Genomic DNA, 22428 nt, shown 5'->3' with positions numbered 1-22428 from the left:
GAGGCAAGGCAAGAATAACTGTTTCAGAGGAGCTAGGACCGTCCTGGCCATGTGATTCCAGCCCTTTGCACTGGCCTCCTCAATACTCACCTGGTGCCTTGAGTTCAGCATCGATGAATGTGAGCAGTTCCTGGCAGATGCTGCAGTAAGGAACAGGCCAGGTCAGGAATGGGTGGTAGGTTCTGGATGCCTTCAGAAGGAGATCTGAGTCTGGTGGGAAGTGTGGTGTCTAGGACGGAGAGGTCTAAGTGAGAAAGAGCTTACTAATATTCCAGGATAGCTTCTGTTCCCTTTCTGGAGTGTTCTACAAAGGATATACATTTCCTAGGAGAAGGAGCAGTATGTCTCAGGACAAGGTCAAGAAGAAATGGGACTACAGACAGTTAATTGCAGATGGGCAAGATAGTGCCCAGGGTGTTTCTGTGGTAACCAGACAGATATGCTTATCCAATACTTGAGAGAGCCTTTCTGAGAAACTCAGAGGTTATTCTAAATGGGACCACTGTTGTCACTCATTTTGAGGAACAATCTCCGATGTGTACGTAAACATCCTCATTAGAGGCAAATGTCTTTATTATTTGAGTAGACCAAGTCCAATGCAAGCAGAGTCATTGGACACCAGCAGTCTGGTGGAAACCAGCGGATCACACGAAGCAAAGCTGACCACTTAGGGGGGAGATGAGGTGAACATAAAATCTTCCCATAGAATCTCTTGCAAACATTTTAAGACACCATTCCTCCATGGAAACCTTGAGATGCCAGGCACCATGGCTGCCACAGGAAGTTACTAGAGGGCTCCCCAAGAATCTGGGGGCTCTAAAGGCGTCAGAAGGTAGAAACCCATCTCAAGTGTCATTGCATGTCAAACTTTCTCTCTGTGTTTATCACCAGAGGTGTGCAGCCCGGGTTCCTGGTGGAGACTGCTCTTCCCTCCTCTCCCTCTCCTGCTCTGGCCCACCTGGACTTACACACAGGACAGTGGAATAGAACAGCAGAGCCAGTGGGGTGAGGAGGTCATAGGTTCCTTTCTCTTGGACCTGTGGAGAGGAAGAGAGATTAAAGCGCTGCAGGATTCGTGGGCCACTGTGCAACTCATGGGGGCTGGAGGCACAGAGAAAGCCCTACCATTTCTTATGTGCTAGATGACCTCAGGAGGCTCCAGTTTAGAATTTTCCTTCTTTCCTCCTGAAAAGATACTATTTCTATCACAACTGCTGTCTGATCCTTTCTATAAAGCCCTCTCCTGCAGTCGATGGCAACAAGCTCTTTATATTTGGGTTTCTGAGATCACCACTCTAGAGGGGCGTGGCTCTTGAGCTGGTTTGCCTCCATCAGTGATTAGAAGCACCAGGTAGACTCGACACCAGGGCAATGATCTTGGACATCTTGATAACTAACCTGGGCTTCCTTCTTAGGAGGTTAGCCAACTGAGAGAGAAAATCACTTTTCCAACTCAACTGTGCATTTAAAAAGACAAAAACTTGCTGAGCATGGTGGCACACATCTTTAATCCCAGCACTCAGAAGGCAGAGTTCGAGGCCACCCTGGGACTAGATAGTGAATTGCAGGTCAGCTGGGGTAAAGTGAGACCCTACCCTGAAAAACCAAAATAAAATACAATAAAATAAATAAATAAAAACTTAAAAAAGAGAATTTTTTGTAAAAGAGCCAAAATATGTCTGGGGGGACTCAGCCCATTCTAGACCCTCAGGCAAGCTCAGCCTTTGATGCACACTTTAGTCATGAAAGCCTATGTATGAGTTTTCAAGAGTAGGCCTTGATTTACCTGTCTGATGGGTTTTATCTTCCATGCCTCTGTCGCTATAAATGTTTTTATTTCTGGTGTGTGTGTGTGTGTTACGCATGTAGAGTACGAACCCATGTATGCACATTTGAGTTTGGATGTGCCCCCTCATGTGAAGGCCTGAAGAAAACAATGGATGTCCTTCTCTATTGCTCTTCTACCTTATTTCCCTGAGACAGTTTCTCACTGACATTGGAACTCGCCAGTTTTTGTACTGACTGGCTGGCCAGGGGAGCTGCGGCAATCCTCCTATCTCTGTGGCCCCCAGCAATAGGGCCACAGGCATGTGTGGCCGTGCCTGGCTTTTATTGTGGGTGCTGGGGCTCAAACTCAGGTCCTCACGTTTGAGCAGCTACAGCTCTCATTCACAGAGCCATCTCCCCAGCCCTGTGGTTATTTAATTTTTTAATCAGTACTTTAAAAATTATTTATTTTTTTGTGAGAGAAAGGATGGGATTGCCAGAGCCTTCTGCCACTGCAAACACATGCACCACTTAGTGCATCTGGCTTTATGTGGGAACTGGGGAATCAGACCTGGACCGTCAGGCTTTGCATGTAAGTACACTTAACCACTGAGCCATCTCTCCAGCCCTCACAGACCTTTTTAAAGAAAGGAATTTAGTAAAGCTCCCTCCTTCCTTTTTAGTCAATGACTTACAGAGAATGTCTGTCCTAAAAAGTGGACCCTGAAGCATTTGTCACCTGCTCACACTAGAAAGAAGATATCTCTTTCTAGAAGTCTTTTTTTTTTTGTGTGGAAATTGTATCATTTTTCATGTTATTTATTTATTCAAAATTTTGATGACTTTATTCCAGATGATATGTTGGTTATATTTGTGATTTTAACAAAATCTATGGATTTTTATCATTTTTTTTCATATTAAAGGAGGCTGGGAATATGGGTCTTTAAATGTTTATAAATAAAAAACTTTTCTTAATCATCTGACTCATAAATTACCATTTCCTTCGACTACTGGTGTGTTTTTTGCACCAACAGATATACTATGTCTTCAAGTATAAAATTTTATTGAGACTTTGAGACAATATTAGTGAATAATTTTTTGCTGGAAATTTAAATTCTGCTGAAATAAGATCATGAAAATTAAGTTGTCCATGGCGAATGAATCTGCACAGCGGTATTACGGATCACTCTCCCAATAGAAAGAACTCAAGGGGCCCAAACACATTCATATGTTGTTCTAGAAGTCTTCAGTATACAAGCAAGGTTGAAACGCAAAGCTCACAGGTGCCCAGAGCCTTAGGCATGTTCCCTGGTGGTCAGAGACACCAGCGGTGACTTAGAGAGCTCGACGGTATAGGGCCTGGTGCAGCTGTTCCTGCTGCCCTCACCTCTCGGGTCTTCTGTAGGATCTGCTCCAGGAGGATGAGGAAGTGGCCCGGGTCCCTGCTGACCAGCTCCTGCAGGCTCCAGCAGTTCAGACACAGCCCAGCTGGACAGAGAGCAAGAGAGGCCAGTGGTTAGTTCAGCAGTCTGGCCAGCCTCAGGCAGGGGTGTAGAGAAAGGGGATCTATGCTGGAACACTACTTTGGGGAATGGCCTTTCTAAATTCCTCTCTAAAGTATTCCTTTCTAAAGTAAGGGAGTCTTGGAGAAATTGCTGGTCCATCACTCAACTCCACCAAGCTCCATCAAGACATAGTGATGCCAGGCCTGGTGGTTCAGGCCTGTGACTCTAGCAATTGGGAGGCTGAGGCCGGAGGCTCGAGTCTGATGTTACCCTGGACTACATAGGTCAAGACTACTTGGAGCTATATAGTAAGACTATCTCAAAAACAAATAAATAAGCAAACAAGAGGCAATGGTCCATTTCCTATTTCTGCATTTATAGAAGGCTCCTTAGCCACAGAGTTTGAAGATTTGAGCTATGATCCCCACAGAGACCAGTGAGCTGGCACAGACTTTGCTCCTATACCTACGGGTCCACCACTGCTCCCACAGCCTCCCATGCCCTACTTCTGCAGTGGGTGCTAATTCTTACGAGATGCAAGGAAGTTAGGCCAGAGGCAAAAATTGATGGCAGAATAAATACAAGAGCCATGGTGAGCCTCAGCCCAGGCTCAGAAGCAGAGAGCCTGTGATAGTCACAGGATTTCCTGGGACTGCATCGCAGTGGAGATCTGGAAGGGGAAGCTAAATTCATTCACTGTTGAAAAACTACAAAGTGCACTTTGTCACTGTAACTTCCCCAGACATTCTTAGTTTGTCACCCTGATTCCCTGAAGTCAGCAAGGGCGGACCCCTAAAAAATTAAAGGGGTGGTCACAGGCATGGGGGAAGCTGTGTCGGTGGGATGAGCACGGTAGGAGTAGGATCAATCCTGAATTTCATGCAGTCTGGGCTCTATGACTGCTCATGCACATGGGTAACTTCCAACTTCCTGGAGACCCCTCAGCGGTGTGTTCATAGAGTCATAGTTTTGTTTTGTACAAGACCTTGAAGCCAGGCGTGGTGGCGCACACCTTTAATCCCAGCACTTGGGAGGCAGAGGTAGGAGGATCACTGTGAGTTTGAGGCCAGCCTGAGACTACACAGTCAATTCCAGGTCATCCTGGGCTAAAAAATATGAGACCCTACCTCAAAAACACAACAACAAAAGACCTTGAAGAATCAGATATTTCCATATTTCTTACTTAATGATGCCTCCCTGACTCTACAAGCCAAGCCTCCATGAGAACCTGGGTGGGAAGCAAGGAGGAAAAGTACTCTTTATTGACCACCTACTATGTGCCAGCATGGTATGGGGCCTTTGCACACATTGTCTCTGCTTTGTCTCCCATCTCTCATCAGAAAGGTGATTCTTATTTTTTTTAAAAATTTTTATTTATTTATTTGAGAGTGACAGACACAAAGAGAAAGACAGGTAGAGGGAGAGAGAGAGAATGGGCGCGCCAGGGCTTCCAGCCTCTGCAAACGAACTCCAGACGCATGCTACCCCTTGTGCATCTGGCTAACGTGGGACCTGGGGAACAGAGCCTCGAACCGGGGTCCTTAGGCTTCACAGGCAAGCACTTAACCACTAAGCCATCTCTCCAGCCCAGAAAGGTGATTCTTATTATTCACATTTTCCAGATAAGGAAAACGGGATCCTGCGAGGACAACCGCCATAGGCAAGGCTGTCCAATCAATGAGAGCTGGGTCCAGATGTCCAATTCCATAGGGCAGGGAAAGCTGTCCGCAGAGGTGACTCAAGCTGAGACAAGCCTAAGGACCCAGTTTCCAGAGAGCAGTTCCAGGCTGGAAGCACAAAGGTGCCGGGGCAGGGAGAGACAGTGGGTAGCTACCTCAGAACAAGGCATGACAGGGGATGTGAAAACTCTTCAACAGCATAAAGAATTCTTACAACTGGGTGCACCTCTGGGTGCACACCTGTCCCAGCCTGCAGACCCCAGAAGCTCTGCTGTGATTCCCTCTCTGTGCTACTTAGGGCAGGGTGGGACTGTGGAGAGAATGAGAAGGGGATATCTGGGGAGAGCTGTCTGAATTCTTGGCTGCTCTTTTGGAAACAGTGTCTGTCTTTCCAAGTCAGTTCAATGCCTTCTTCAGGGAGTTATATGTCCAGCAATGCAATATACAGCTCCGGGGAAGATAAGGCAATACTATGGGAGAACCAGAAAGAGCCGCATATGGAGGGAAGATTCTGAAGCAGGGGCTGTGTTTGGTGCCTGCCCAGGAGAGGTCTTGGGACTTGCTCACATACACAAGGTTGGAACCAGATGCTGCTGGCTGATACCATGGCCCCTGACCCTCCAGCTCCCCAGACCTACCTGACCAGGAAGCAGAGCGACGGCCGAGGCTCAGCCCGTGCAAGCAGCGCTCCAGGGCATGCTGGATGCGGTCTTCCGTGCACGTCGTGGCCCCTGGCTGCATCCTGAGTCATCGCCTATGTGGAGACAAGACACTGGTTGGCCTGCCGAGCTCCCATATTTGGGAGCACTTTAGCCAATAGGGCAGAAGGCACTCACAATCCAGCGCTCACAGCCGTCTATTCTCAGGTGCCGTGGGGGCCGCTCGAGGGGCCCTCTGGCTGCACACAAACACCTTCTAGCAGGTGCCTTTGAGGTGTAGGACACAGCACCCCTGAGGTAGAACAGCATGGAGATGGAGAAAAGAGGTGTCAGGGGTGGGAGCAGAGGGAGGCATGGGACATGCCTGTTCAACCAGGGAGCAGGAAGTGTTGCCAAATGTCCAGGGAATGCCTCAAGAATGGCCAGACGCCAGGTAGCTGGACAGGGGACCTCTGGGGGAAATCAAAACCACTTGGATTTTTTTTTCTGAATTTCCAGACCTGTGCTCCCTAGCACCATCCTCCAGCAATGGGGTGACAGGACCTCCTTCTATATGCTGAGCACCCCAACATATGGTGCTGGGCATAGAAAGGGGTAGTGTCCCCATACTCCCTCCACTGCCGTCTCGTACACCCTCTGCTCGTGTGCCCCGGCCCTTTCCACCTTAGCCTAGTCCCGTGCTGTTCCTTTTCCCTCCTCTGAGGTTTGATGTTGCCAACTATCCAAAGCCCTGACCTACGCCCCTTCCTTGTTGTCCCGAGTAGAAACACGGGGCCTGTGGCCCAGCTGGAAGACCATGAGGTGGGAATATCAGAAGGGCCAGCCTGGCTTCTTGGTTTGGGGGGAGGGCTCCCTACATGTTTTGGTACAGTGATGAAGCCTGCCTGTGGCATCCAGCAAACATAGACTGCCTCTCTCTCTCTCTCTCTCTCTCTCTCTCTCTCTCTCTGTGTGTGTGTGTGTGTATACACATGTACTATGGTGCACATGTGGAGGACAACTTCAGGGTGGTAGTCTCCACCGTCCACCTGTTGGAGACAAGGTCTCTTTTGTTGTTTACCACTGTGAGCTTCCAGGTCTCCTGACTCTGCTTCCCATTGCCAGGTGTGTTTGGAATTTGCTGTGTGTGTGCACGTGGTGTGTGTGTGTGTGTGTGTGTGTGTGTGTGTGTACTTTATCTGGTTTTTTTTTTTCATCGGTTCTGGGGATTTAAAATGAGGCTTATGAGGCTTGCTCAGAAAGTGCTTTAAATTACTGAGTCATCTCCTCAGATCTAGACTCTAATTTTCACTAGTCACAAAGCTTCCCTTGAATATTTCTTAAAATTCTTTCTTAGTTTTATTTCTTTTTAAAATATTATTTATTTGAGAGAAAGAGAGAGAGGAGGAGAGAACATGGGCACACCAGGCCTCTAGCCACTGCAAACGAACTACAGATATCTGTGCCATCTTGTGCATCTGGCTTATGTGGGTCCTGGGGAATTAAACCTGAGTCCTTTGGCTTTGCAGGCAGTTCCTTTACTACTGAGCCATCTCTCCAGCCCCCCACCCACCCATTTAAATATATTTTTAAAGTTTTATTTATTTGCAAGCAGGGAGAGAGAGGAGAGAAATAGAGAGAATAGGCACATCAGGGCCTCCAGCCACTACAAATGAACCCCAGATGCATGTACCACTTTGTGCATCTGGCTTTACATGGGTCCTGGGGAACCGAATTCAAGGACCTTAGCCATGCCTTAACTGCTAAGCTATCTCCAGCCCTCCTTGGACTTTAATGAACCCCAGTTTGCTCATCTGTGAAGCCGAGATGGCAATGGTGCTGACCCACTGGCCTGTAGGAAGGATCAGCGGGCAGTGTGTGCTCTAAGCATTCACTCAACATCACTATCATGCCATTGCTGCCACATGCTCTGTGTTCAAGAATTTTGTTGAAGTCATCCCTTCCAGGCAGCCACTGTCCCTGTGAGAATAGATCACTGAGGACAAGGAAGTGGCGAACCAGCTCTGTGGACCTGGGGATGGACAAGGAAACCAGAGGAGGAAGCAGAAGCTCAGATCAGGGCCACGCAAATAACATGCAAAGAGGGATGAACTCACTAACCCACATCCAGCTGGGCCACTGGAGCTTTCAGATCACAGCCTCCAGCTAGGCAAATCCTCCTACTTCCCCAGCCTGGGAGTGACATGTGCCCTGGAAAAAGAAGCCCTTCATGAGCTACACTGATGCTTCTGGAGGGTGCTGGGACCCAGAAAGTAGTCACACATGCATCCATGCTGACCACCTACTATGTGCTGGGGACAGAGCAACAAATACAGCATGCATGCTCCTGTCTGGGAGACCACAACAGCCGCACAAAGGAGAACACCAGGAGGAGTGTTTATGAAGACAGGATGTTACTGGGAGACGGGGACAGTCGGGGAGCTCACACTCCCTTGTTGGGGGGGGTGGTCTCCACAGAAGGGATTTTAAGCCAGATAAGGAAGCCTAAAGAAGAGTGAGGGGAAGAGTATTCCAGAAAGAAGAGAGAAAACTGTCACGGTCTGTGTGTAGGAATGAACTTACTAAGGACCAAGACCCCAGAGCACAGGTCTAGCCCAGGACCCAAATGACCCAGGTTCCATGGTTCTGGATGCAAGAAAGGTGAATTTACATGAGAAAAATGTTTGACTGATGACTGGGGAACAAAGACCTTGGTTGCCCCAAGGCATCTATGGGCCCTTTCATAGCAACTGTCATATTTGTCTTTGAACCCAGTACGGAGTCCACTGCCCCCAGCTAGATGGGATGATTTCCAGTGTGTAGCCCCTCCTTCTCTTGGGGGGGTGCCTAAGCACCCTGGGGGATTAAGTCCTGTGATGAGACTTGTCCTCCTGACCTATGTAGCAGCCCGAGCACTAGACCCTTGTCCATCTTGTCCAGTCCGTCCATTATCCCAGGGCTGAAACATGTTTTGGAAGAGCCCCAAACATTAGGCACCTTCATACTGATGACCTTGGCATTAACGGCTGGTCTCATGTCACCCCCCAAACCTTGTCCTCAAAGCTGCTCTTTCCTCCATCTTGCCTAGCCAAGTTCTTAGAGGGTGATGGGAGGTATTCCTGACAGGCTCTTCACTTTCCAGAGGGGGATACTGACACCAGAGAGGGCCAGAGGCTTGCCCCAGGCTGCCAGAGGCTGGGAAGGGCTATAAGGAAATAACAGGCCACAGTAGCAATGCAGGACTTTTTGTTTGTTTGTTTGTTTGTTTCTTTTCTGAGGTAGGGTCTCGCTGTAGCTCAGGCTGACCTGGAATTCACTATGTAGTCTCAGGGCAGCCTCGAACTCAAGGTAATCCTCCTACCTCTGTCTCCCAAGTGCTGGAATTAAAGGCGTGCGCCACCATACCCAGCTCCAAACAGGACCTTTTGCCTCCCTACATGTGGCTGGGCTGCAACTCCAAGAACCAGTGCCTAAGTTCCATGAGCCACTGGGGACAAGGCTGCCACCACCTTAGTGGGCTTATGGGGTGCTGTTTGACCAGACCTGACACAGCAGCTCACCCAATGTCATCGTAGGACTACAAAGAGGAAAAAGGCTGTTTACCGTTCTGTGAGGCCCTCCTCTAGCTCCCCAAAGCCAAGGTCCTGGAGGGCTTTAAGAGGAGTCCTGATATAGACTGGACCACCTCCCAGGTGAGGGCGCCACCCATTCTCCTTGGCTCCTGTGCTGCTGGGGAGTCCTGACAGGGCCCAGGAAAGGGGCTGATGGGATAGCTGCAGGCCCACTGTGGGGTTATGGGGTGCAGACCAGAAACACAGCTGGGAATAAGCAGTTTGTTGCAACCTCCAGCAGGGCTGAGAAACCTAGCAGAGACACGGAGACCTCCATGGGACACTAGTGGGCTGGGAGCAACAGATGGGCAATCGGTGGCCCAGAGAAGTTGAATAAATTGCCCTAGGTCACACAGCTAGGAGGAGGAAAAGTCAGAATGCAAATTCAGGGAATCCGGGTTCTTTTCCTCTCCCTGCTTTTGTGTGTGGTATGCATGTGTGCGGGTATAGATATATGTTCATGTGTTCAGGTATATATGCATGCAGGTGTATGTGTGTGTTCATATGTGCACATGTACATGCTTGGGTATATGTATGTGTTCACATGTACATGTGTATATGCGTGCTCATGCATGTGGGTATATATGTGTGCTCGTGTGTGGGTGTATATACACGTTCACACATGCAGGTATATATGTGTGTGGGTGTACAGGAGTGTTCACTTGTGCAGCTGTATATGCACGCACATGCATGGGGAGGCACATGTGCGTGTGTGTGGAGGCAGGAGGACAACGTCAGTTGGCATCTTTTGAGACATGCTTTCTTTTTGGGCTGGCTACTGAGCCCTGGGGATCGACCTTCTCCACCTCCCTAGCACTGCGATTGCAGGTGCATGCTGTTAGGCCCAGCATTTAACATGGGTGCTGGGGTTAGAACTCAGGTCCTCATGCTTGTGAGACAAGCACTTTACTGACTCAGCTGTCCCCCAGCCCTAAGTCTGGGTTCTTAACACTGTAGTACACTGTCCCTCAACAGGTCAGATGCAGTCACTAGTGGAGAAAGTCAACACGTGTTTCTACCCCAGCAACTGAAGATACAATTACAAAGATCTTGTTTGAAATGGCTTACCCTTCCAGTTGCTGGTGAGCTTGACCCTCACCATGTCTGCCTCCTACACCAGTCTGCCTCGCCTCGCCTGCCTCCTCCAGGACAAGACTCTTGTGAGCCACCTGACCACACCCTCAATGGCTCACAGGGACTGACTTCCCTCGTGTGGAGCCCCAGCAGAACTGTGTAAACTGGGTGTTAAGCCACACCTCTGTCCAGCCTGGGCTGTGATGGACAAGCTGGCCTTGCGCGTAGGTCCACATGAGCCACCTGTATGTCCACAGGGTCACGATGCAAGCGTGAGGCACAACCCAGCCTTCTCAGTGGACACCGAGCCTGCCACGCCCTGCCCCTAAAGGGCGTAGTGTTCTAGGGCTGCTATTATCAGCCTTTCCACAGGTCCGACAAGCACCCCTACACTCTCCAATGCCACTGGCTGGTGGCCTCTCCACCCTTCTTCCCCCTGACCTCAATGCCCTCTGGTTCAGTGGAGATGATCAAAGTCTTCTCCATGGAAGAGTTAGACATTCTCAGAGCCCTGGGCAGTTCCTGGTGTGCCGGGCTCCATGGAGCCCTACAGTCATCTAGGGCTTGGCTCCAGCTCTTCTTAAAGTCAGGACTTGCTGAGCATGGAAACTGGGGGCCCTGAGGGGAGCTGGGAGGGAAGTCTGGTGGAGGAGTCTCTCAGCTGAGCTGTGGAGATAGGGGTGAGGGTGGAAGTCATCCAGAGTACAGCGGGGCAACCCAGCATTTGGTAGCTCATTTCTGCCTGATGACTCAGAGGCCATCAGCCACTCCTTGTGACTTGTGGGCAGAACCCCTTCCTCTGAGGAGGGGGTAATGGGCAAGACAGTGGGATCTCCTCTCTTTAGGATGATGTTTCCTTCAAAAGCTTGAGAAGAAAAGCCTGTCCTTTTCAGCATTCCATTCCCAACCTTGGACATCCCAGATTAAGTAAGAGAAGAGCATTGTGAAATTGCAGCTGTTGCCCTGAATGCTCTCCCCATGAGATAGTGTTGAAACATTAAGCAGTGGGGGCCTGGAGAGATGGCTCAGCAGTTCAAGGTACTTGCTTGTAGAGCCTGATGGCCTGGGTTCAATTCCCCAGCATCTACATAAAGCCAGATGTTCATTAAACAGTGGCTGCCTCACCTCCAAGTTCCTCTTCTGAGCCACATAGAGGATTCACTGTCCTTCTGGGGACCCTGAATGGAACAGAAAAGCTTACCCAGTAGGAATGTGGAAAGTCTATGACTAGAGTCTGAGCCTAGACCCCAGCAAGTCTGGGCAGCCTCTTACTCAGATGGGGCCACACTCTCTGGCTGGCAGCAAGACACCTCAGCTCTTTTCAAGGTGACTTTTGGAATTGCTTTGATTGGCCTGTTTAGGTACTGCACTTTCTCACATGTCCATTTGTCAATTCTGGTTGTCTGACATCATTCATTTTTATCCAAATGTATTAGCAAGTATCAGGAACTACAATGAGTTCTGAATGTAAGGTCTTAGGCAATATCTCCATGTTGTAGCATTGTGTTTTCTATGTAAGTACACATTCAAATTTGTGTTAACTATTTTATACCAGTCACAGTCACTGAAATAAGAATTTCTGACATCTACACTGTAACAACTTCTAGAACAACAGTTTGGACAGTGGCTTTAAGTTGGATTCATTTCTCTGTTCATCTTGTTTGCTTTTGTACCCTGTGGTCCTCGCTAGCAGCACTTATTTGGTTCAGTTTTTTTTGTTTTTTTCTCAGCTGGCTTATTTTGAGCAATTTCATTATGGGTGTGTGGGTGGTGTATGAGAGTTTATGTCATAGGTCATTCATGAGGACTCATGGATTACAAGCTTGCCAATTATAGAACTGATGTAATTCATAATTCCCCTGGAGTGCTTATAAAAACCACAATCAACTAAAAAAACGGATATAACAAAGAATAGAATTAGATGATGTGACAGGATGAAAATAAATATGAAAATTAATACTACCCAATCATAAAAATAAAATAGGCATTGGAAAAAGGCTCCACTTAGAATAGATTCAAAAGAAAAATAAACTTTTAAGATATGCACTATTTATGAGGAAAACTTTTCAAAACATTTATCTGTGTGTGTGTATGGATGCACGTATGCCACAGCACACATGTGCAAGTCTGAGGACAATCTTGAGGGGGTCGTTTCACCTTCTTTGAGACAGGGTCTCTAGTGCAAAGGAATGCCAAACTAGTTGGGCCTTAAGAGTTTGTATCAGCATCTCCTGGCTCCACCTCCTGCTGTCATAGGTACCTTGGGGGTCACAGATCCATGTGCCACTTTGTATCTGGCTTTACCCAAGTGCTGGTGAATCAAACCCAGGCCAACAGGCTTTGCAAGCAAGTGCCATTAACTACTGAGCCATCTCCCTAGCCCCAAGAAAACCTTATAGAAAAGACAGGAAAAGTAAATGGAAAAATATATCCTCTCATAAGAATGATTGATAGGAAAATTTTAAATCATACTAAGTTAGGTTTAAAATGATAGCAGCCTAAGCATAAAGAATCAAGTGATGGCCAAGTGTGGTGGCACACAATTATGGGCTGGAGAGATGGCTTAGCAGTCAAAGCATTTGCCTGCAAAGCCAAAGGACCTTGATTCAATTCCCCAGGACCCACGTAAGCCAGATGCACAAGGGTGGCACATGCGTCTGGAGTTTGTTTGCAGTGGCTGGAGGCCCTGCCATGCCATCCTCTCTTTTTCTCTCTCTGTATGCCCCTTTTCCTCTATTGTTCTCTCAAATAAATAAATAAAAATTAAAAAGACGAAGAAAAACACAACTAGACATCAGAATTTATAACTCCCCATCAAAGGCTACAATCAACAGAGTAAAAGACAAGCTGTTGAATAGAAGAAAAGACTTCCATTTCACTTAATTGATAAAGGGCTAATATCCAAACTATACAAAGAACTCCTACAAGTCAACAAGGGTACCATACTTCATTTCAAAATAAGCAAAGGACTTGAAAAAATATTTCTCTAAAGAAGATGAGCAGAGTTGGGTATGGTGACTCATGTCTGTAATCCCAGCACTCAAGGCTGAGGTAGAAAGATAACTATGAGTATAAGGCTAGCCTAGGCTGAGTTTCAGATCAGCTTGGGCTAGAGTGAGAGTTTGTCTCAAAAGACAAAATTGTATACATAGCCAATAAACACCTGAAAGAATGCTTTTCATTATTAATCACTATAGAAATATGAATCTACAAGACACTACTCCACATCCATTAGGGTAGCTATTACTAGAAACAAAAAGCATAAGAATGAAGTATTAGCATGTAAAAAGTGGAAACCCTTATGAAATGCTGATAAGAATGAGAAATAGAATAGCAGCTATGGAAAACCGCGCAATGGTTCCTCAGAACAATTAGCTGTAGAATAATTCTGCAACTCCACTTCTTCGTATACACCAAAAAATAACTGAAAACAGGGATTTGAACATTTATGTTCACAGCAGCATTATTTACAGTGGCCCAAGAGTGGGGGGAACTCAAGTATCTATTGATGGCGAATGGATGAACAAAGTGACACCCACGCACAGTGGAACAGTATTCGGAATTAAAAGGAAGGGAATTCTGATACACACTACCTTGAGCAAATCATGCTGAATTAAATAAGCTTGTCACAAATAGACCAAGGTGGGGCTCCACTTACAGGAGGTGCCCAGAGAAGTCAACATCAAAGAGACACAAAATAGGATTATGGTTTCCAGGAGCTGAGAGGAAGAGATGGGGATTTCTGCAATGGGCTAGAAAAATAATTTTGCAAGATGAGAAGTCTTCTGGAGACTGGTTGCACTACAATGTGAATGGACCTGAGACTACTGAACAAGGTCAAGGATGTAGCTCAGTTGGTAAAATGCATGCCTAGCATGTAAGTCGCCCTGACTCTGTCCTCAGCACTGTGTAGACCAGGTGTGATGGTGCCTTGAAATCCCAGGACTTGAGAGGTGGAGGCAGGAGGATCAGAAGTTCAAGGTAATCCTCAATTACAGGCCAGCCTAGAGTACACGAGACCTTGTCTCAAAAAGGAAAGATACAGGGCTGGAGAGATGGCTTAGCGGTTAAGCGCTTGCCTGTGAAGCCTAAGGACCCCGGTTCGAGGCTCGGTTCCCCAGGTCCCACGTTAGCCAGATGCACAAGGGGGCGCACACGTCTGGAGTTCGTTTGCAGAGGCTGGAAGCCCTGGCGCGCCCATTCTCTCTCTCTCCCTCTATCTGTCTTTCTCTCTATGTCTGTCACTCTCAAATAAATAAATAAAAAATTTAAAAAAAAAAGGAAAGATACAGTGAATACCATAACACCACTGAGGAGGGCTCCCACTGTAACAGGAGCCAGAACGGGGGGGATAAAAGAATATATGACCCGTTATATTATACATAAAATAAAATTTGAGAAAACAGAGAGCAGAAGGAAGCCCCTACCCACTTCCTGACTTTTTTGCTCAAGTTCTTTACTAACAAAGGGGGCAGGAAGGCTCAGGATAGCCAACATTGTGGTGAAGGCCAAGAATAATGGGCTGAAGATGGAGGGGAAGGAGAGAGACATTTGCATTCTGGACCAGCTCCAGTCTGTACGCTGTGTGCAGGGTTCGAGGCTCATGATCTCACTGATTCTGAACAATCCTAGAATTCACTAAACATTCAAGGATGGCGACAAGATGTCCCTAACCAAAAATAACTTCCCAGAGACAATAATTAGCAGGCAGCACAGGGAGAGCTTGGACCCAGGCTTACCAGAGTGCCCTCTTTGCAGGTAAAGTGCTGCAAAGAAAACAGGATGCACGATGTTGCCATCAGAGCAGTTAATGTGAACTGGCTGACTGCATGCTGGGTAACAGTCCAAGTATTGCCTATGAGTTAATTCCACCTGAGGGGCACAACCTCCCTTCTTCATTTTGCAGATGAAGATAGCAGATAGCAAGGCACGGGGCCATGTGAAGTCTCTGTGCATGTAAAGGAAGCCCTAATGTAGCTAACGATGGGCAAAGTGAAGTTCCTGGTATGGTGCCAAAGCAGAGGGGATCAATACCAAGTTGTCACCAAGTCCTATGAGTCCCTGAGCTAAGCCACAGGTACCTCGTACTGAATCTTCAACTCTGCTACTTTCCAAATTTAGAGCCTGTCTTTTATCCTTTAGCAAACACTTGGGCAGTTATACAGCGGTGAATAGATGCAAATATTCAACAGAGACTAATTACATGCCTATTGAAAGCTTTCTGAATTTTTCCGGACGTGAAGAAAGACTGTAGTTGTGACAAATTGCAGCCATCGCGGGCTGCTCACTTTGACTCGTGCTTGATACGTCAGACAGATGTGAATAGTTCAGATTTGGGCAAAGGGGAGTTTGCTTCTCACAGTGCACACTGTGGCTTCCATATGCTTTGCCATCAGGATAGCACCAGGTCTAATCCATTATCTCTTCCCTCTCATGGCATTTGTCCCCTCCTGGAGTGAGAAACCATTTACCACCCTCGCTGCTCCCCATTAACCTGACAGCAGCAGAAAATTGCTCTCCATCATCAGTACATCCATCTTCCTTCCTCGCCTTCCCCACTCTCCTTAAGCTCCTGTCCAATTATAGAAGAAAAATCTCTCTCTCACCTTCTCCCTCTCCATCTCAGGAATATGGCTTAGCAGTGTGAGCAGAGCCTCTCTGACAAGAAAAGGAGATGGCAAGGCTTGTGAACCAAACTGAGACAGCCACTCTTCCCAATACGTGGGCAGGTGTGTCCTTTACAACATTTTATGAAGTGACTTCTGATTCAAGAGTCTTGTTTAGCTCAATTTAGAACTCTTGGTAACTCCAAGGGATCTTTTATTACACTATTAAGGCACAAGACACTGATACCAACTCTCTAAATATGGCCTGTGTATGGAGAAGGGAAAATATATTTCTATAAAGATAGGAAAAAAGCTAACCTATAGATGCAATCTAAATGAGAAAAAGAAACCAATACAACAGGTCAGGGGCAGTATGACATTGTGTTTAAAAGAGGGAGATTGAAGAAATCCAGACTTCAGCTCTGGCCAAAATCTCTTCTCTCTCTCTCAAATAAATAAATAAAAATAAATTTAAAAATGGGCTGGGGAAATGGCTTCATGGATAAGGTGCTTGACTGCAAGCCCAAAGGACCTAGGTTCAATTCCCCAGGACCTATCCAAGCCAGATGTACAAGGTGGCTCATGCATCTGGAATTCGTTTACAGTGGCTGGAGGCCCTGTTGTGCCCATTCTCTCTCTCTCTGCTTTTCTCACTCCCTCAAAAATAAATAAATAAATAAATAAATAAATAAATAAATAATATATATACTTTTAATCTCCATAGAAGTTGGGTAGAAGGCTGGAGAGATGGCTCAGCAGGTAAAGGCACTTTCTTGCAAAGCCTGGTGGCTCAGGTTTGATTCTCCACTACCCAAGTAAAGCAAGATGCACAAAGTGGCAAAAGTGTCCGGAGTTCATTTGCAGCAGCAAGAGGCTCTGGTGCACCCATTCTCTCTCTGTCCACTGTCTGCTTCTCGCTCTCTCTTTGGATTTTTCACGGTAGGGTCTCACTCTAGCTTAGGCTGACCTGGAATTCACTATGTAGACTCAAGCTGGCCTTGAACTCACAACAATCCTCGTACCTCTGTCTTTCTAAGTGCTGAGATTAAAGGTGTGCACCACATACCTGGCTTCTTTCTCTCAACTAACTAAATAATTTTTTTTTTTTTTTTAAGAAAAAGAAGTTGGGTAGAGTTTGAGTCATGGCTGATAAAGATTTGGCCCTCAAGTGGGTGTATATATTCATGGGGATTTGCCTCTTGGTCCCCTTTTGGTTTGCTTTAATGAAGACTGACTGATGGGTTACATTTGCTGAGATGGAAACAGTTTGGGAGGAGGATAATTTGGGAGCGGAAACAAAAGTTGTGCTGTGTCCCAGTTGTCTCCACCAGTGACCCCAGTGGAGAGGTCTGGGTTGCAGTGCCACGCCTGGGTGTTCATAGAGTTCAGTGCCCAGTGAGGCTGCGTGTCCTGAGAACAGAGGCGCAAGAAGCCCAGGACATGCTGTGCTCCAAAGTGGCACAGTCAAGGTCACAGGGACACTGAGAAGAGGGCTCCCATGGAGTAGGAGAAGAGTTTGATGTCACAGAAACTTAGGGTAGAAATGTTTCTAGGGATGTGGACACTGATGACAAAATCCAGCATGAGGGTGAAGAAGTGGTCACTGGGTGGGTGACACTGGAGTAGGCAAATGACCACAGAATTAAGTACAGTGGAAAAGAGCCAGCACAATAGGCTGAGAAGAGAAAGGAAAGGGACAGGCAACTCGTTTGGGAAGTTTTGCTTGGAAGGGTTGGGCTTATGATACGCTAGCATCTCATGAATTTTGAGGCATACCTTTTTGTTTTGCTTTACTTGGTGCAATTTCTAGTAATTGTCATCAAAAGAACCCTAATGTGATGTCAATTATCCTTTTATTAAAGTCTGCATCTCCGTCTAAACAAAACAACCCTACATGGTGATGGCCAAAATGATAATGGCAATTATCTCTAAGAGACAAAATTCGATTTTTTTGTAAATCTTTTCATAATAACTCAAACTTTATGCTTTATTTTTTCACACAAAGAATAGGTGCTTCATATACAGAAATTAGAAGATAGGTTCTTTGTTTAATTCTCCTGTACAGTTAGTTGACATTTCCTGGATGTTCTAATGAATCCTAACATGAAAAACTCTGGAGGGCTGAATATCTGGGAACCTTGGGAGAAACAAGGATGGCACTACCCTTGGGATTCCTTTGGCCTCCTATATTCCAGACTTGGCAATGATGAGCTAACAATAGATACAGGCAAAAAAGCCAATTTTCACTAACCTAAGGATAAGGAAAGAGGCAGTTCCACAAGGTAGACATCTCTATTATAGCCAACCTCTACAGGGAAAGCTTGCTGTCACTTCAACCAGTGAAGGTGAGGGCAATGCCTAGACTTCCAGTCTGGCCAGCCCACAGTGAGGCTCCCCCACACTTGCTCTGCGGACTGCTTCAGAGAGCCAAGACTACCTTTCATGCCCACTGGTGGTGATGAGTTCTCCCACCCCATGGAGTCAGCACACTGTGGGACCTGGGCAATAAGGAACTCCTCATTCCCCGTGGGTGGCATTAGGTGACACCTGATGCAAAGTCAGGACTCTCACTGCTGCCTGAAACAATGAGGTCATCAGCACCCCTGGCGCTACGGTGGCTGCTGTTACAATGGTGTACCTTTTCCAGCCAGAAAGGTATTGGTGGAGGCGTAAGAGGAAGCTGGACTCCCAGTCTATAAACACCAATAGAACCTGGAATGTAGTAACGAGACAATGCCCTTCATATTGCTGCTGGACAAGTGTCTGAGAAAGCAGCTTAAACATAAGGAGGACATCAAATTTAGATCCTCAGAGCTCTCATAATACTCAAACTGTCCAAGTTTCACTTTAAAAATTCATCATGCCAGGTTGGAGAGATGGCTTAGCATTTAAGGCACTTGCCTGTGAAGCCTAAGGACCCAGGTTCGATTCTCCAGTACCCACGTAAGTCAGATGCCCAAGGTGGCACATGTGTCTGGGGTTTGTTTGCAGTGGCTAGAAGCCCTGGCATGTACATTTTCCCTCTCTCTTTCTTTCTCTGCCTACTTCTTTTTTTTTCTCTCTCTCTCAGATAAAAAAAATTTTTTTGAAAAATCATCACATCAAGAATGAGGAAGATGGGGCTTGAGAGATAGCTCATCAGTTAAGGTACTTGTCTTCAAAGCCTAATGACCCAGGTTTGATTCCTTAGTAACCACGTAAAGCCAGATGCACAAAGTGGCACACGCATCTGGTGTTTGCAGCAACTGGTGTATCCATTCTCTATCTCTCTTCTTTCTATCTCTCTCTGCTTGCAAATAAATAAATAAAATATTTTTTTAAAAGAAGAACAAGGAAGACTTCAAACTAAATTTTACAAGTCAACAGATGCCAAGATGACAGGTGCTAAAACTGTAAAGGAGCCATCAGTGAAAGTGCTTCAGAGGAATTATAAGTGCCCTGGGCACAAACAAAAAACAAGAACAGTACCACAAAGAAATAGGAGATAAACATACAATAGTTTTAGTAGTAGTAGCAGCAATTTTACAGTTGAGAAACAAAATAACTGAAATAAACATTTCAATGGATGTGTTCAATAGCAGAATGTCAGGGCAGAGGGGAGAAATCAATGAGCCTGAACAACGAATGACAAGATTATGTATTCCCAGTAACAGAGAGAATAAACTGAAAATGCATTTGAAGGACTTAACAAAAGATCTAATATTTTATCACTGGGGTCCTAGTAGGAGAAGAGGAAGAAAAAAAGCAGGGCTGGAAAAGTACTCAAAGACCAAGGGCCCTGGGGAGATACTTCAGACAGGAAAGTACCAGCACTGGGGAGCAGAGACAAGAGGATCCCCGGGACTTGCTGGACCACGAATCCAGCCAAACTGGTGAGCTCCACGTTCAGTGGACACCTGGCCATGGCGAGCTTCTGTAACCGCAGCAGGCAAACAGCAAGAAGGGAGGGGGAGTCAGGATAATTTCCAAGAAACCCGTGGCCTCGCCAGCTGGGCAGACACAGCAATGAACAATGAAAACAAAAACAAGAGACATGTGCCTCAAAACAGGGAGAAGGTGAGGACTAACAGCTGAAAGCTGTCCCTGACCTCCACATGCACGTCTGCACTCACACACGTGAACACACACGTCATCCTCTGACCTCCACATGCGCGTCTGCACTCACACACGTGAACATACAGCTTATCCACTGACCTCCACACGCATGTCTGCACTCACACACGTGAACACACACGTCATCCTCTGACCTCCACATGCACGTCTGCACTCACACACGTGAACACACAGCTTGTCCTCTGACCTCCACATGCATGTCTGCACTCACACACGTGAACACACACATCATCCTCTGACCTCCACATGCACGTCTGCACTCACACACGTGAACACACAGCTTGTCCTCTGACCTCCACATGCATGTCTGCACTCACACACGTGAACACACACATCATCCTCTGACCTCCACATGCACGTCTGCACTCACACACGTGAACACACACGTCATCCTCTGACCTCCACATGCACGTCTGCACTCACACACGTGAACACACAGCTTGTCCTCTGACCTCCACATGCATGTCTGCACTCACACACGTGAACACACACATCATCCTCTGACCTCCACATGCACGTCTGCACTCACACACGTGAACACACACGTCATCCTCTGACCTCCACATGCACGTCTGCACTCACACACATGAACACACAGCTCATCCTGACCTCCACACGCATGTCTGCACTCACACATGTGAACACACACACACACACTTCTTTTTAAAATATTTTGTTAATTTGCAAGGTGAGAGAAAGAGGGAGAGCACTCATGCCCGGGCCTCCCGCCACTGTAAATGTGCATCTGGCTTTATGTGGGTCCTGAGTTTGAACCTGGGTAGGCAGGATTTAAAGCAAGTACGTCTACCCACTGAGCCATCTCTCCAGCCACCCCTGCTCCCATTTGTTTTTAAGAAATACAGTTATAAGGTAGGCAGTGAGTGAGAAAGACAACCATCATCATTTTCTTGCCTTCACACACACATGTACATGCATAAACACATACACATACACACACACACACAAAAAAAAAAACTTGGCAAAACACATGAAAGTACAGAGTCAAGAAACTGTAAAGCATAAAGAACACAAAACCAAGAAAGACACAGCAAGATATTGTTTTAGACAAACATAGAAACTTAAGACAAGGGCTGGAGAGATGGCTTAGTGGTTAAGCGCCTGCCTGTGAAGCCAAAGGACCCCGGTTCGAGGCTCGGTTCCCCAGGTCCCACATTAGCCAGATGCACAAGGGGGCGCACGCGTCTGGAGTTTGTTTGCAGAGGCTGGAAGCCCTGGCGCGCCCATTCTCTCTCTCTCCCTCTATCTGTCGTTCTCTCTGTGTCTGTTGCTCTCAAATAAATAAATAAAAAATTAAAAAAAAAAAAAGAAAGAAACTTAAGACAAAAAAATCCAGGTAGCACGAGAGATATGACACCTTCTCTTAGGGGAAAAGCCATGTGAATGCCAATGGATTTGTCATCAGAAAGCACAAAGGCTGTGAAAAAGTAGGATGTTTTTCAAATGCTGAAAGCAAAGGAACTGCATATCCAGAATGCCACAACCAGCAGAAATATCTCTCAGGAACAAAAGGGAATCAAGGCATTCCAAATGAAGGAAAAATAATACTATGATCAGCATCCCAACCCTAAAAGAACATCTACACACAAATAAGATGATAGTAGAAAAAAAAAAAAAACATTTAGGAAATTACAACAGACTATCCTCTTCTTGGGTCTTCCAAATTGTGTTTGATGGTGGAACCAAAAAAAAAAAAATTTTTTTTTCAAGGTAGGGTCTTACTCTAGCCAAGGCTGACATGAATTTCACTATGTAATCTCAGGCTGGCCCTGAATGCACAGTGACCCTCGTACCTCAGTCCCCCAAGTGCTGGGATTAAAGGCATGCACCACCACGCCTGGTTGAACCAAAAATTCTAAGTGTCTCATGTGGACCTAAATGTATACAGAGAAAGACAATTAGAAATGGGGGAAGGAGGGTGAAATTTCTACACTTCACTAGAAGTGACATCAATGCACTGTTTGAAGTTATGCACACACAGAGGCATCTCCAAGCAACTCCTCAGAAACCCATGCAAAGAAACATGCAAAAACATTATGAATGAATTCTAACAATGTTCATATAATACATAATGCAGAGAAAACAAACTACAAAAACATCCCCCAACAGAAATCAATTTAAAAATAACTCTAGCAGAATCAAGTCCTGGTGTATTAATTACATTTACTTAAATTAAATACATCAGTTCAATGAATGATTGGTAGTGATTTACAAACATGACCTATCATTTGTTAATATATTTTTTGTTTTGTTTTGTTTTTCGAGTAGGTTTTCACTCTAGCTCAGGCTGACCTGGAATTTAGTATGCAGTCTCAGGGTGGCCTTGAACTCATGGTGATCCTCCTACTTCTGCCTCCCAAGTGCTGGGATTAAAGGTGTGCACCACCACACCCGGTCTCCTATCTTTTATTGATAAG

General features: G+C 46.3%; 1 protein-coding gene across 3 annotated transcripts in view; it reads right to left on the bottom strand.

Moving 5' to 3' along the window:
* Nucleotides 1-22428, bottom strand: part of Pik3r5 (phosphoinositide-3-kinase regulatory subunit 5) — a 94188-nt gene that overhangs the window by 30181 nt on the left and 41579 nt on the right. For all 3 annotated transcript variants that reach the window (XM_012949787.2, XM_045131936.1, XM_045131937.1), the window contains exons 2-5: nucleotides 5590-5705; nucleotides 3155-3255; nucleotides 969-1037; nucleotides 91-229 (exon numbers count right to left, since the gene is read on the bottom strand). In XM_012949787.2, coding sequence (XP_012805241.1) covers nucleotides 91-229; nucleotides 969-1037; nucleotides 3155-3255; nucleotides 5590-5692 — 412 coding nt within the window. In that variant the 5' untranslated portion in view covers nucleotides 5693-5705. The remainder of the gene's footprint in view (nucleotides 1-90; nucleotides 230-968; nucleotides 1038-3154; nucleotides 3256-5589; nucleotides 5706-22428) is intronic.

Source organism: Jaculus jaculus, chromosome 12 (genome assembly GCF_020740685.1).
Source record: "Jaculus jaculus isolate mJacJac1 chromosome 12, mJacJac1.mat.Y.cur, whole genome shotgun sequence".
Taxonomy (NCBI): Eukaryota; Metazoa; Chordata; class Mammalia; order Rodentia; family Dipodidae; genus Jaculus; species Jaculus jaculus.
This window is presented reverse-complemented; position numbering and strand designations above follow the sequence as displayed.